A 14999-nucleotide genomic window follows, 5' to 3' on the forward strand; every position below is an offset into this window, starting at 1 on the left:
AGGGGAATTAATCTTAAACCACGTACACACCACCTCGTCCTCAGGAGCACAGGGTCTAAGATGGAGCGATTTTCCTGCAGGTTTGTTTTGCCATCTGTCTGCCTTAATGAGCAAAAGGCATAACTCAGAAATTTCTGGGGAAAAAAAATTCATAATCAAACTATAATTGGCACAGACAAAACAGAGACACTGCTGTCACTGTGTCTTCTAAATCGGGGTGCGCATGTTGTGGTGTCAGCACACTGCAACAGGATTTCATTCCCCTCTTCTACATTAACTGCAGTAACTCTTTCTTCGCCCTCACATTTGAATTTCCCCAAACTGTGGCTCCTCTATAAAGAAGCTCTCCAGCTCCTTTCTTAAGCTCTTCCGCACAATTATACTGACATCCTCATCCTCATCTTTTGCCTCCACCAAGTGTTCTAAACATGAGGAGATTCCTTCCCCCGACCACTGTTTTGCACGCAGAACAAACTACAGGAAGTCCAAAGAGAAGGGAGACTATCTGAGTCCTTAAATCCATCTTCAATTTTATTTACCTTTTTATTTTTAATTCACTGAGAGTCAGAATACAGGGGGATTTGAACCGTGAAAATCAAGAGACAGTATAATGGAGGGGAAAAAGAAAGAAAAGGAAAAACATATTCTTACTTTGAGCAGGTTAAGTCTGTCATACTGGAAAAAGAAACCATAAGCATTAGAACTGAAAAGAGAAAATAAGTAAGTAACAGAGGAATGGAGTTGCACACAGAAGTGGAAAAGATGTAACTGATTTGCAGAGAGGATGCCATAGGAGCAGCTGATACCAGAGTTCATAGTTACATGGTGCTGTAACCAGGAAGAACTTAGGAGAACTTGAGGAAGGAGAAAAACTGGGTGTTTTCTCTAAGCCTTTAATTAATATAGCGTTGCCTCTAAATCTTCATGGGTTAATGATCTCATATTTGCATACACTGCTATGGAAGATTACAGCATTACAGTGCAGATGGGAAGCAGTGGATCACACATAGGAATTTCAGGCTGCTAACTTGATGCCAACAGAAGTTTCCACCTTTCAGCACTACTGGGAGCAGGATCACAACACACTCCTACACGCCATTGCTTCCAGGGGAATGGAAACCTTTTGCCAAGTGAATGTCATGCCACATTGCTCTAGAAGTATCCTTAAGTCCATTTTACAACTGGGGAAACAGAGGCACAGAACCAGGGTGAAGGCAGAGCTCAGAACGGATTCCAGAGCCCTTTCTCCTGACCTGTGCACTTCCAAAACCTAAGCTAGTCACCTGGCTTCTAAATGCCCATGGCCAAGTAACTCAAAGAAATTGATGAAATTTATTCCCAAATCCCTCACCCCAGCCCAAAATGACCAGAATTTCATGACCTACTATCTAAAGGGGTATTATACTACCCAATGGGAGAGGTAAATGAGAAGACACAGCCAAACTCTTCTCATAATCGCACACTGAAAGGACAAGGTGCAACAGTCATAAGCTGCAGTAAAGGAAATTCTGTTCAGATGGAAGGAAAAAGCCTGTTCACAACAAGAGTGGTTAAGCACTGGAGCGGGGGCCCAACGAGGCTGTGGGATCTCCAGTCTTGGAGGTCTGCAAAAGGCGGCTGGCCAAGACTTTAGACCAACCTGATCTAAACCACATCAGCCCTGCTTTGAGCAGGGGCTTGGACTAGAGACCTTCCGAGATCCCTTCCAACCTAAACTGTTCTACAATCTCCAGGGCCTACATCAAAATTCATGTTTTCCCCTAACCTGATATTTATCCTCAGCATTCATTACTAGCTATAGACAGTGGGAAGAATCTGAAGGATTTGCAATGGAGAGGAAATCACTTTTATCCTTAGGCAAGAGCAAAAGAGTTAAAAATATGTATTTCATTGCTGGCTGCTAGCAAAAAGGCCTTTTTGCTGAGTTCAGAAAGCGGTTACAGAAGCAGCAGTGTTTGCCAGTAAAAGCCTAAGGCTGACGCAGACCTATGGGTGGTTTGGTTCATGCCACACCGGTGGACAGCATGGAAAAGCAAGCTCCAGGAAATATTTCCTACAGATGTAGTCCAGTGCTTAAAAACTCCCGGTGAAGCGCTCCCTCTGATGGCAACACTGCAGCACGACAATTAACACAACAGACAAAAGAGGGCAAGGGACTTCAAGCAGATCTGTCAGCAACTGTATAAACACAGCATCAAACTCATGGGCTCAAGCTGTTTCATTTCATTAGCGAGACAGGTTGGAAAATCAGACCATTCTTCTTGTAGAAGACGGGTGGGGAGAGGAGAAGAGGCTGAGGAAGGAGATTTTAAAATCTTTGTCCTGAAGTTCTTTGTTCCTGACCTCTTCCTATCTTGAACAGATACCACCATCATCTGTGTGGGGAGAATCAGGGGGCTTATTACGCCTGAGATTCCTCGCTTGTACCAGAGAAAGCCACCTTGTGAAGCACGGAAAAGAGATTCGGCCTTCACGGTGCTTTAGGCTCACCCTGTGCACAGACCGTGCGTGAGCAGGGCAGGAGGCTGTCATGCAGGCTGGCGGAGGTCATGCCTGGGATCCCCTTCTCTCTGTGCATCAGCTTCCTCGCACTGGAACTCATCTGAGGTCCGCCTCCCTCTTGTTTCTCTAATTGTCTTAAAGTTGTTGGGTTTTTTCTCTCAGAAAAGCAAGGGGCTGGCTGCAAGCACATCACAGTACCACTTTTTACGCGTACATCGCTCTCTACCAATGCTCTTCCCACCAGTCCCTCTCCTAACAAACCTCTCCATAGCTTAGGCAAAGTGCCTCCAGCCTACCATAGCCTAGCCATGACCTGTCCTGACCCACACACCTCTACTCACCAGCAATCCTTTCAGGACTCTCTGCTACTCCAGATCTGCTTTTTCCACAGACCTTCTTTCACACCTCACCTGAGACACTAGTCCCACAGTCCTCCTTTGTAGTTATCCAAGCTACAGTTACCAAGCACAAGACAATCTGTCTAAAAAAAGATATAAAGAAGCTTCCAGCAGACACCAGCAATCACGCAAGGTCAGGCTGGCTACGAGAGGCATTATGACCAAGGAAAAACAGTAAGCCAGCACTGTAGACTCCACTAGTCTCTAAGAACTTGCCTAGAATTAAATCCATGGCATCAGCTGGGGAAAGGCCAAGGCATTGGTTTTGTGGATTATGAAGCCATCCAAGCCATTCTGGTTTTAACTTTACTTGTATACACGTGGAAATGCCAACAGCCTGGCACTTTGTCCAATAAGCATCCCATCTGCGTTTCTGATTTTTACACTCTTCTGAGGGTAGCATAGAGATGTGAGATCAAATCTCAAACGAGCTTATCTCCAATTCAAGCACCCACAGAGGGATCTTCCACTTATTACCTTTCAGAGCAAGCCCATGAATTCTCACAATTCATTTGGGACAGGTCTGTTCTAACAGGTTTAAGCTGGATTCATTTGAAATCACTGATCTTTAATATTTACATCACACAGGAAAGCGTGCAAGGGCAGTAAGCTGAGATCACTGGCCACAAAACTACTATTCCTCATAAAAAGCAGGCAAGAAGTTACGGAGATCAACTCTTGTTTCTGAAAGGCATAAAGTAAGAAGAGAGGAAAGAGAAGGGATTATAGTACTGTTCAGCCTACCAAAGCCAGCGGATTTCTCCCCAGCAAAGACAGCAGTTCACTTCAAGGGAGAGGGAAAGCAAACCTTAAAACAAAGGCTAAAATTACTTGGAAGTAATTGAAGGAGTGTGATGAACAGGCCAGTTCTCACACCATGTGAGCAAATATTAATGAGATCCCAGTGATATAAGTGAAACCAGCTTCTCGGCTACAGGCATCAGGCTGAGCTGTTGCTGACATTCTCACAGCCGCACCAGGAGAATGCCTTACTGGGGTCACCGCTCAGTACCACGGGGAGGGTTTCTGAGTGATAAGACAATTCTACAGCGGGGGACAGGAGAGAAAAAAGAAGGCTTACTTTGGAGAGGCGCTTGTGTGACTTAATCGGAGAGAAAGCATGCAGGAATGAAAAGAGAGAAATTATGAAAAGAAGAAAAATTACCTCGCAAATCAAGAGAAGGAAAACCCACAAACCCAACAGAAAGCATTATATCCCCCCTGCTTCCTTGTGAAAGGCACCGCGAATTAAAAGTCAAGCTTTAGTAGCCACCGTGTTGGTAAAAAAATTGCACTCCCATGGCCTTAAATCACAGCACTTTACGGGCCAGGGCAATGAAACTCATCTCTGTAATTCCCCCTTACCAAGGACGCCATTTCCCTGACAAAGCATCCCCCAGTGTGGCTATAAACATAGCAAGCCCCGCATCCTGCCTGCCTCCCATCTGCATGGCTTTCTTTTGGGGACAGACTGCTGGCACCATAACGCACGAGGGTGTCATCCGGTCCTGCCGCCCTGGCATGGTGTTTGTAGGTCACTGTGTGCACAGGAAGCAAGCCTGACCTCAAGGGCAACCTCAGAACTGACAGGTCTCAAATGATTCATCTTGAAAAAACCCTTTGCCCCCTCTTCTGAATCCACATACTCCCCCCTTAGTGGAGAGCGATCAGTGCAGGCCAGTGAATCCTGTTTCCTCTGCTGACAGTGACCGCAAAGGGGAGTAGATGAAGACTTTTTGTGTGCTTGACACAATCCAGCAATAAATCGGGCAAAGATGACAACGCATTTGACACAAGCCATCAGAGTTATGCCTGTGACACCATGAAGTTATTCAGGCTGAAATACTTTACTTCAAAAATCTGGAAAAAGAAAAGACAAGTGCTCCTGACAGCTATCTATCTTATAATACGCCATTGACATTGGGGTTATAATCAAAGGTTATGTTTGGGTTCCAAGGCCCTTGTGTGTGTTTCGCCAGGTCCCACTGCTCACAGAAAAATCACGAGTCACCAGACCTGAAACCCTCTTCCTCAGTACAGCAAATACAAGGTTGTTTCTAACATGGTCAAAAGACACAATACTTTTCTAGGGAAAATATCATCTACCCCGGCCAAGACAGTCATAACACTGCACCGACGGTAGGCAATGTGCAGAGGATTGGCAAACTGATTCTGTGCAACTTGAACCTCATCTCAACACAGGGCTTAGACAGGACTGGAGAAATGCATGGGCCCTTCACAGGCTGTCTGCACAGAGGAACCTTCATTTGTTCCATGACCCTTCATGACCCAGATGATAAAAAGTAATTGCAACAACTGATTTTCAAGGTCTTTCTCAAAACCACAGAGCCGCCCAAGGAAACAGGGCCTTGACTGCAAAAACGTTAGCCTACATCAGCCGTTATGGAACCGCAGTATAAGCCATCAGCAACTCATGGACTTGGGTCGCTGAAAGGATGACAGAGTTGTGCTGAAGTCCGACCTACACAAATGGCTCCCAGTTAGGAGGATTTTCAGAAGTATGATGGGGGAAGAAGGAGGAAAGTTAGCCAGAGGAAAAAAGGCACAGGACAAAGCCAGTGTACCGCATGAGAGAGTTTAGAACTGGGGACACGTGCATATCTGGGCCAAAGTCATTTGCTCGCTTCTCACCTTGGAGTTCTTGGCCCCACTGCGGCCTGACTGAGAGGAACAGCTACGCTGTACACCCTGCTCCGGCGTGGAAGGGGATTTGTCTGACGAGTGGTCTGAGCCTTTTTCCACCATGGCGTCTCCTTGGGAGTCCTGCGGTGTCGGGGACCGGGAGCGTTTGCGCAGGATTGGGGAGCAGGCAGGTGTGCTGCGGTTTGAGTTACTGGCAGTACTGCAGAAAGAAAGAAAGAGCAGGGTTAATAATCTTCAGCTCAAACAGAAAGCAACTGCACGCATGCCTTGAGGTGAAGCATTACCCACAGATTTCTATGCTAGCACAGCGGACAAATCTGGCTTTCTGAAGCGATGCACCCAATGCCATACTTAGGACCCCAGTAAAATTAGGCTGTAGACAGTTCTCATTTACCGGTGGCAGAGGGAACTGCAACGGCCTGCCAGTGTCTTTCTCCACCCACTCTTCAATTCATCTGACCACAGGTGGATGCCTGTGAGAATGAACTCATTCTCTCCTGTCGGCTCTGAGAGTTTGAAATGATGGCCTGAGCTTAGAAAACTTAAACTTGCACTCAAGAACGAGGGAGACATCAGTGTGTTCTCGATAGTCCCACTCTGTCCCTCCTTTCTTTTATTTCAGCAGGTGTAACTATTCTCAACAGGATACACAAAAATGGATTCCTATCTTTCAGAAAACACTCCATTAAAGATCATAAAAAACAACTGGGCACTGGGAGGGGAGTCATGATGACAGACAATGCGGTCATGATTTCCTGTATCACATCATTCTTTCCCACACCAGTTAGAGTTGGGCATGAAAATGTTTTGCTACAATATAAAAGCTTTCATGACTCTTAAAAAAAAAAAAAAAAAAAAAAAAAAAAAATCCATCTCATAACAGGGAAAAGCAAGACCTTTCAGAGTAGTTTCACGGAAATTATGAAACATTTAGGGGAATAGAACTTCTCATTCGATATCTTCAGCAAATACCCTAACACGTAAATCAGAAAGCCAGTTACATATTTATACAGAACAGGAAAACTCAGATTTCCTCACTGTTCCTTCTCTTTTGATGCCTCTTCTTCCTGCCAGACTCTTCAAAATACCACAGGCTACATCCATTTTTCCCTACGTAACTTGTTTCCTTCAGCAGTCAAATCTATTTATGACCGGCCCAAACATCTCTGAGGCCTTTCCAGCTGGTACCGTTCAACTCGGCAGCCTGCAGGTTACGGTGGAACCTGGGCTGATCCAAGGATGAACTTTGTGCTAACTCTGCCATGCTGAGTGGTTATGGTACCCTGTTATCTTCTGAGCATTAGAGAGCAGGCCACGTCTGAGCGACAGAAGAGCAGGCAACAGAAAAAAGGATGGAGAATTAAAACTGTAAGGGATTGAATTAAAGAAGCTAGTGCAATCAAACTCTTAAGGGCTATAATTTAAGCCCAATCATATACAGCAAACCAAAGTTTGCTTCTCACAATGGGATGTACAGTGAGGTAATTACAATGGATCATTTCCTTTCTGAGAATCTAGAAAAGCTGAATGCATGCTGTAGGTTTCATTAATTCTCAGATAAAAATCGTATCTACCTCTTACGTCCGAAGATGCCAAAAACATTTTACAAACGTTAGTTAGCAGATACAGGTAGATAATTTAATACACTCCTCCAGTGGTTACCAGTTTTAGTTTGGTTTGGTTTAGTACTAGATGAACTGGTCTCATAAATTATCCTCTATTTGCTCACCGCTTGTGTTAACACAGGAGTGATGACACTTTCCCTAAACAATTTGCAGAAAGCATGCAACAAAGACGCTTCTGCAAACATTAACAGAATCAAATTTCACGCTCGTACACACGACGAGCTTGCAATTGGCAAGAACAGGAGCACGGCACTTCACAGAAAACCCTTAGGAGATATTTTCAATATAAAGTGTGAAAGTTCATATAGATAATGAACAGGCTAGAGAAAATGGGTTTGCAAAATGTTCTGTAAATAGGAAGAAAGATGGATTAAATTACAGACTCTGCTCTGTTACCTATTTCTACTTATTAGACTGAGCACCATATAGATATAGAATTATAAAAAGCTGCTTGTTCAAATGCCACCTGAACCCCAAGTTAGCTCCAGTGCGAAGACCGGCAGAGTAATTCCCCCCCTCGGCTTGTTTCTTCACAGTTCACACCTGACAATGGCATACCTCATCAGTGAAATACGCCAACAGCATACCATGTCCTCCCTTTTTCTGGTCAAGACACAGGAATACTGAATACTAACTACACGTACAGCACAACTGTAGCAATATTCAAGCTTTAATCCCTCCAAATCATATTTGAAACAAAACAAAAGACTGAGCAAAAGATGATCTGGACCATTCTCCCAGCAGCATTGCCTGCAACAGTTTCGGTATATCATGAAGTAAAATTATCAGGGTTTTTTCATCTTACTGAAATGTACAAAAGTATCAGGTTTCTTCACAGGCTTTCAGCTGATCCAGTTAAAATGGCCATTTCACCTTTTCTGTCTTCCTGCTAATTCTCCCGGCTAAACTCAAGATGTACACACTTTTTTAACAACCCAGCATAATCGCATCTAGTGTACCAACTGCAATCAGCAACCACGTGTACGTGCAGAAGGTGCTGTGCAAATGGTACTAAGACTTGAAGTTCATCAGCAATGCTTCCAGAGATGGAAACGGTTTTGAATTGCCATTCCTATGGTTAAGAACTCTAAATTCTAAGGCTGTATTGCTCATGCTGTGTTACTGCTTATCTGGCATTACACCAAATTTCCTAAATTTTGCCCCCAGCATGCTTGAGTTAATATAAACTGGTTTATGTGAGAGGTCCCCAGAAACACAAGGCAAGAATTTGAAGCCAATGCTCCTGAGTCACGTATCACTGCACTCCATTTGTTTGAACAGACGTGCTCCTTTTTCTTCTACAGCTCTACGAAACCTGAGTTTACCATGCACAACCTCCTTCTCATTTTCAGTTCGAGTTCATACTCACAAGTTTCACTTTGAGTTTCAGCTTCAAGCAACTCTATAAAGGCCAGGCCAAATTCAGTCAAGGTTCTGCTTGCTTCCAGGTTACAGTTATGAAGGAGCACTGCGTTTTTACTGCTTCTAAAGTAAAGCACAAAATAACCAGTTCGAAACCAGGGTACAGCTGCACCACGTGCATGTGAAACTCAGACGAAACCTGCTAAAAACTCTTTTACTCAAATTGTAGTGAAATGAGACAAATTTTGCCTTTTGTGAACTGCAATAAATACATTAATGCTAGCTCCAGTACACGCTTACTCACACGCAGGCGTGGAAGATACATTCTCAGCTTTCTCCACTCTAAGCACAGGCATGCTCCAAAACTGGCTTACACCTAGCCCAGATACAGCTAAGCGGTGTGCCGCTAGGGAGGCCAATTCAAGCTAATCACCCATGGTCTGACAAAGCTCCTCAGGTAGGTTTTTCAGTCACGGCTGAGTAACCCACGCTGCCGCAGCTACATAGGAGCAGCATCAGCACTAACTACCTTAAAGCTAGCGTATATACGTTTGTCCAGGCTAACAGTTTGCACCACCGTAGCCATATGTTTTGGTGCCAGCTCTGCCAAGCACAACCTCAGGCAGACTCTGGCCTCCATGTTCGTTTTCCAGTCACTTAGCATCGCTGGCATGCTTTAAAAAACTAAATCCACACGTACATTTTGTGTCAGGTATGTATGGATTACCACCTTTGCAGAGATAGGGGAAAAAAGACAGCTTCGAGGGCACCCCCTCAGGCTGTCCCTTAAGTCAGTGGTGGAGAGCTGATCAAACTCAGGAGGTCTGAATCCACCTCATACTATCTGATGACTGGGCAATGCAGAATATTTCTCACATGAAGGACTCCAGGGGTGTGCACACAATGAAGAGCACGAAGAGCCTGTTAATTCAGCCTCTCGTCTTTACCACAGCGAGGATGGGCACAAAACCCACAAGCCTGCAGCTCCGTCCCGCTCGCCTCCCCCTGCCCTGAGCCCCTCAACACTCTCGCTGCTCCTGCTCAGTCCCTGAAGTTTGAATCCAACCCAAGGCACAGCCATGACGAACGCTTTCTGCAGTTGCCATAGTGACCGAGGCCTGCAATTGAACCAGGAATCAACGCCTGAAATGCCAAAACGGCTTGACCCACTTTGAAAAAAAATAATAGTAATAAATAATGCTTTAGAGACCTAATTGACCAGAGCGCATTCAGGGCCTCACATACCCCTGCAGTGTAGCCTTTAGTGGATGCAACAGATTAAGTCAGGGACAGAACACAAACAAGCCCACCTAAGCAGCAGCCCCTTGCTCCTAGGTGAAACCTCTGCATGGGGTATATGAAAGCACAGAAGGCACAGTACGTCTTCTTGGTTTATGTTCATACTGTGCCTAAGAGAAACACCTCGTCTTATGGCTGCAGTAAAAACACCACGGGCAAGTACGACACGGCTAGGAAGAGGCCAAACTCTGTTCAGTCCCATGCAGGACAAGCCTCGATATCTGGAGCAGCATAGCGAAGAACTGAGCTTTTCTTTAAGCGGTGGGAAAAGAACGAACATTTGGCAATGCACGAACAAGCCACCTGGTCACGCCCTATCCTGGACGCTCCACAAAGCAAGGACACAAGGCAAGGCGCAAAAAGACCAAACTTCCTCCTCCAACAGCGTATTTCCTGTAAAGATTTGGACCAGCCAGTGAATAGAGACTTCAGCCAGGAGTAGCTTTTGGGAAAGGCTACAGTCTGTACTCCATAAGCTAAGCTTGGGATTCTTACAGCTACAAAGGAACCCTGAGGACTCTTTGCAATGTTCTAATAGAATATTCAGCAAGAAACCTGACTTTGTTCAAGTCTGTTAAATAAATTGTGCATGAATGACATTCAACCAGTCCTGAATTGATATGAAGGTCTGTCCGTCCTACCAGATCTTCTGAAATAAATCACTCTGCCTGCCACTACAACACAGCCATCCCTGGGCTTCAGACAAGCACCCTGCAATGGTTCTTTCCCAAATCACGCGTGCCCAAATAGCCAGCAGCCGCCCTCCAGGCACAACAGCTTGCAGAAGAGCACTGTCACAGCATCTGCGGCTGCACTGTACAATAAATAACGGCTTGTTGTTCTCCCCTCAGGTAGTGAGCGATACGTACCAATTAAGATGACACACGCCAAACCTACTTGAATCTGCCAGTTGCAGGATGTGAATTAGAATTTAGCCAGAAGTAATCACTGTGTTACGAGGAGTACCAAAGGGTTTGTAACAACAAGGGCAGCTCATCTGAACAAGGGGCAGCTTCAGGCACACAGTGCTCCCCCTACCTTCGTTGTGATCACCAGCTTCTCAGACAGCAGAAACAGATCATCGACACCATTTCCTGCAGTGTATTTCTAAACCCCTTGGACTTCCTCAAGAAACTCCTAATCCGGAAAGCTAACCGGCAGCCTCCAAGTCCGCCACAGTTCTCAAAAGAACTTGCTTTACAAGAGTAAAGATGAGCTGAAGATGCTCACATCTACCTGCGGTCCGTAGCACCTACCTAATAGTAAGCTCTTCAAGGCCCAAAACTGGGGTTACCGACCGCATTGCAAATGTTGGGCTTAACTCTGGAAAGTGCTGAGCGCTATGTCCCCAAACCAGCAAAGAACTTAAGCACATATTTAACTCTGTGTGTCTGAAGTCTATGGGCTGTGCAAACAAAGTCAAGCTTGTGCTTACATGCTTTCCTAAACAAGAACGAAGGAGATCCTCAAGCATAAAACAGAACTCTACTGATGAAGTCTTGAAAAGAGCAAAAAAAGCTACAAGGTCAAGAAGGCACCTCAAGCCCGGCTGTAGTACAAAAAGAGTTAATTCTCCTCAGAAACAGCTAGTAAGGGGGTTAATTAGACGCCTACAAAGATACTTCTCTGTGATACAGTCTGACATCAGTGGAAAAAGATGAGATTCAGAAACTCATTATGCAGTCTACCAAACAGCAAGCAGATGGTAACAACTTTCGATCATCACCAACCTACACTCACTTCAAATTGATAATCCAAGAACGAAAACCTCCATATATCTTCCAGCAATTCCCTGGGCCTGCCACTGCTCTACAAGCAATAACAAAATGCTATACTTATATTGCATCTCCCCATAAAAAAGACAAAAAAGAAAGCATTAAATTAATGCAATTACTATGCTTCAGGGGATTAGCAAATCACTGCAAGCATTAGGAGGGAATTCGCCTTCTGCCCATATACAGCACTGCAAGGTTGGTCAAATGTATTATTAACGATGTCATTGTCTTTCTCTGAATCATCTGATACTGGTTACCACTAGAGACAGACTATCAACTCTGATAGACAAACGGTCTGACATCTTACAGAAACTCCCGCTGTGCTGTGTTCGAAACAATCCTTCCACCGCTCCCTTCCTACTTGGAGTTATTGCAAAAATCTCAAGAAAAAGTTGGAAAATGTTTTCGAAATAGAACAAGACAGATCTTAATAATACTGTCGAGTAATTTAGAGAGGATCGTTAATCTGCAGAGAACCAACACGTATTATAAGTCATACACTAAACCCTTCCATCACTCACAAATTAATATAATTCCATTTGCTCCAAAGGAAGACAAACCACATGGAACAAAGTATGATGGAAAATACAATGAAATCTGGGAAGCAATAAAGGGGAAATAATGCAAAATAAGAATTTCACATCCCTCAGAAGTCGACAGCATGTCTGTTTCAGACACAGCCCTAACATGGTCACCTGCAGGTCACTCAGTCTATGGCTGTACTTCTCAAAGAGGAACACATAAGGGCTTTGTTTCCTCTCCTCCCCACCATAATGCCAATGGATCTCGTAACTAAAAGCAAGCATTGCAATACCTGATGCTGTCTTCAAAATCTCAGAGCCCGGATCTTGGGACAGAACAGAGCTTGCAAGTTTTGCTTAAAACATAAATATAATAATGAACACCGTTAAGCCACCCCTGATGTGAAGAAAGGTTTGAAAACTTGACAGCTCAAAGAATAAAAAATAAATTTAAAATAAATCCAAGCATGCTTATTTTAAACCTCGTTATTTCCAAGCTAACATCAAAATCTTTCAATGGTTTGGAGACGCAATGTCGCTGTCATACATCAATCCACGTGTCTTGTTTCAAGGGAGAGCGAGAAAAATGCAATATAAAACTAAAAAGCTAGCGACAAGATCCACGCTCATTTTTGGATGAGGACGTAAGTGTGGTACAACTTTTAGATTACGTCAAGAAGAGCACAAACACTCTTCCTTTCTGCTCATCTCCTGCTATAACTTCAGCAAGGCTATGAGCATCCCAGGACTTCGTCCCCAGCACAGGTAGCGTCCACCTGAACACATTCTAATCCTGTGGCAGGGGTTTTATAAAGCACAGATTAAACGTCTAATGAAGCCTCACACCATATCTTATCGGCGACAAAGCAGGGGTGGAGAGGGATACTGTATATGCCAGGAGTAGAAGACAAAGCTCGAGCTTTACATCTTCCCACTCACTCCTGCTGCTCATCAGCTTTTGTAAGTTAATGGAAGACGCTATGATCTTCAAAGCTGGGATCGAATCAGTTTCTTTTGCTCACCCCTTCACATTTCATTCCTTTACCGTTCTGAAAACAACGACGCAACATTTTCACGGCCCCTCACCCTGATATCCTCCATGCAATCTCTCCCCTTTGCTCTAACCATGCAGCAGCACTGCCCAGCTGAAAGTTAAAAATAGAGAGGGTCAAGGGCTGCAGCCGATACTGGGAAGAGTCAGACACCCTCAGTGCAAAAGTCACACACAGTCCTTTGTCCTGAGGACCTGGTTTGGGCTTGTTCCCCCACATGACATATTCTCGCTTGCCTTATCCAGGTTTCTGGTTTTCAGTGGCACAAGCAGTTGGGGGCTTCCCTTGGCAGAACGTTGGGCATCCAAAGTTATTGCACCGATGTGAAGTATCTCTCTGAGATTCAGCTTGAAGTTCTCTTCCATCCTACTGAGCCAAAATCACAAGCTCCATCCTAAATCTACCAGCTTCAAAAGGAGTTCTCCTGCAGATACATGTGACTTAATGGAGCAAGGCAACAGGAACATATCCTCTTTACCGAACCAGTCATTTCCATGATGGACAGGACAATGCTAGTCACCAGTAATCTAAGAAGAAGCAATTTTTTAGCGAATGGGGATTCATCAGATTCTCATTGCCTATAAACACACACAGTGCAACGAGCCCTTGTTTCCTACTGCTCTCCCCTGCCAAAAAGAAACAAACAAACAAAAAAGCCACCTGTATAGACTCTGGAGGACAGCCTGAAAAAGCAGACCAAAACAAATTCTGTCCCTCCCCATCACTGCAAATATATAAACACAGAGAGGAATGCAAAGCAGAACCAAGACAGCAGTGTGCATGCTCCGAGCCCTTTTAGGAGCGAGGGAGCACATGGGCAAACAAATACACCATATTTCTGCAGCAGCTCCAGCTGCCCTCCTGTGACGCATCGCCAGTTCATCCAACTTCAACCCCCTTCTGCCTCTCTCCATATCCCCAGATGTTATGAGGGTAATAAGTGCCCCTTCGGGTGTGGGGGATGGGGGAGACAGTAGGCGTAAAGGGAAAAGGAGGAGGGGTGAGGGGAACGAAAGCTGAAAAAAAAAAAAAACAAAACAAAACAAAAAACCCAACAATCAGATTTGCTCATCGGTTGTTTCAAACAATCGAAAAGGCTGCTTTAGCAATTCCACTGCCGGAGAGGCAGGGCGCGTGCATGGGGGAGAATGAGGAAAAAAAAAAAGGGGGAATCAGCCCGTGGAAGGGGAAAGAAACGAAGCATCTCTGCAACATGATGTCACGCTGCCTGCTTTCAAGTCCCCCAAACAGAAAGGGAGCAGCAGCAGCAGCAGCAGCAACCAACATGGACTCCAGATTTAATCTGCCTCGAAAGCGTTACGTCTCGGGCGGCAGATCTGCTCGGCGGACCCGCGCTGGGCACAGCGCACGCAAGCCCTTCGCCTCCGCCTTCCACACGCGTCCGTGCATCCACGCACACGCGGGCACACGCTCCCAGAGCCGGCAGACAGCACACGTACACACACACACACAACCCGAGGGGAGGGGAAGAGCGGCATCCGCAGAAGGAACGGGAGAGCAAGCACTAACCTGGTAGCCATTAGGGACCGTGGCGCGGCGCGGCGCGGCTATAGGAATTCATTCATTCATGCACTTGTGCGGGGTGGGGGGGGGAGAGCGCGGGTGGGCCGGCGGTGAGGTGGGAGGGGGCTCACCTCCCGCACCATCCCCGAGCCCTCCCCGAGGGGGAAGAGGGACCACGGGGGGTGCCCGGGGCTCCTCACGGGCACCCACCACAGCCCCCTCTCTCAGCTCCCTCGCATGCTGCTCGGGCTCCTGCCATGGCTCTGCCTCTCTTCCC

General features: G+C 45.6%; 1 protein-coding gene across 2 annotated transcripts in view; it reads right to left on the bottom strand.

The window, feature by feature from the left end:
- Positions 1-5681, bottom strand: part of GRAMD1B (GRAM domain containing 1B) — a 33245-nt gene extending 27564 nt beyond the window's left edge. Inside the window, exons 1-2 of one of the 2 annotated variants that reach the window (XM_010581422.1) lie at positions 5553-5681; positions 3982-4002 (exon numbers count right to left, since the gene is read on the bottom strand). In XM_010581422.1, coding sequence (XP_010579724.1) covers positions 3982-4002; positions 5553-5666 — 135 coding nt within the window. In that variant the 5' untranslated portion in view covers positions 5667-5681. The remainder of the gene's footprint in view (positions 1-3981; positions 4003-5552) is intronic. The other variant, XM_010581419.1, reaches the window with a different exon arrangement.
- Positions 5682-14999: the final 9318 nt, after the last annotated feature.

The sequence above is a fragment of the Haliaeetus leucocephalus genome, unplaced genomic scaffold (assembly GCF_000737465.1).
Source record: "Haliaeetus leucocephalus isolate CR32 unplaced genomic scaffold, Haliaeetus_leucocephalus-4.0 Scaffold773, whole genome shotgun sequence".
Lineage (NCBI taxonomy): Eukaryota > Metazoa > Chordata > Aves > Accipitriformes > Accipitridae > Haliaeetus > Haliaeetus leucocephalus.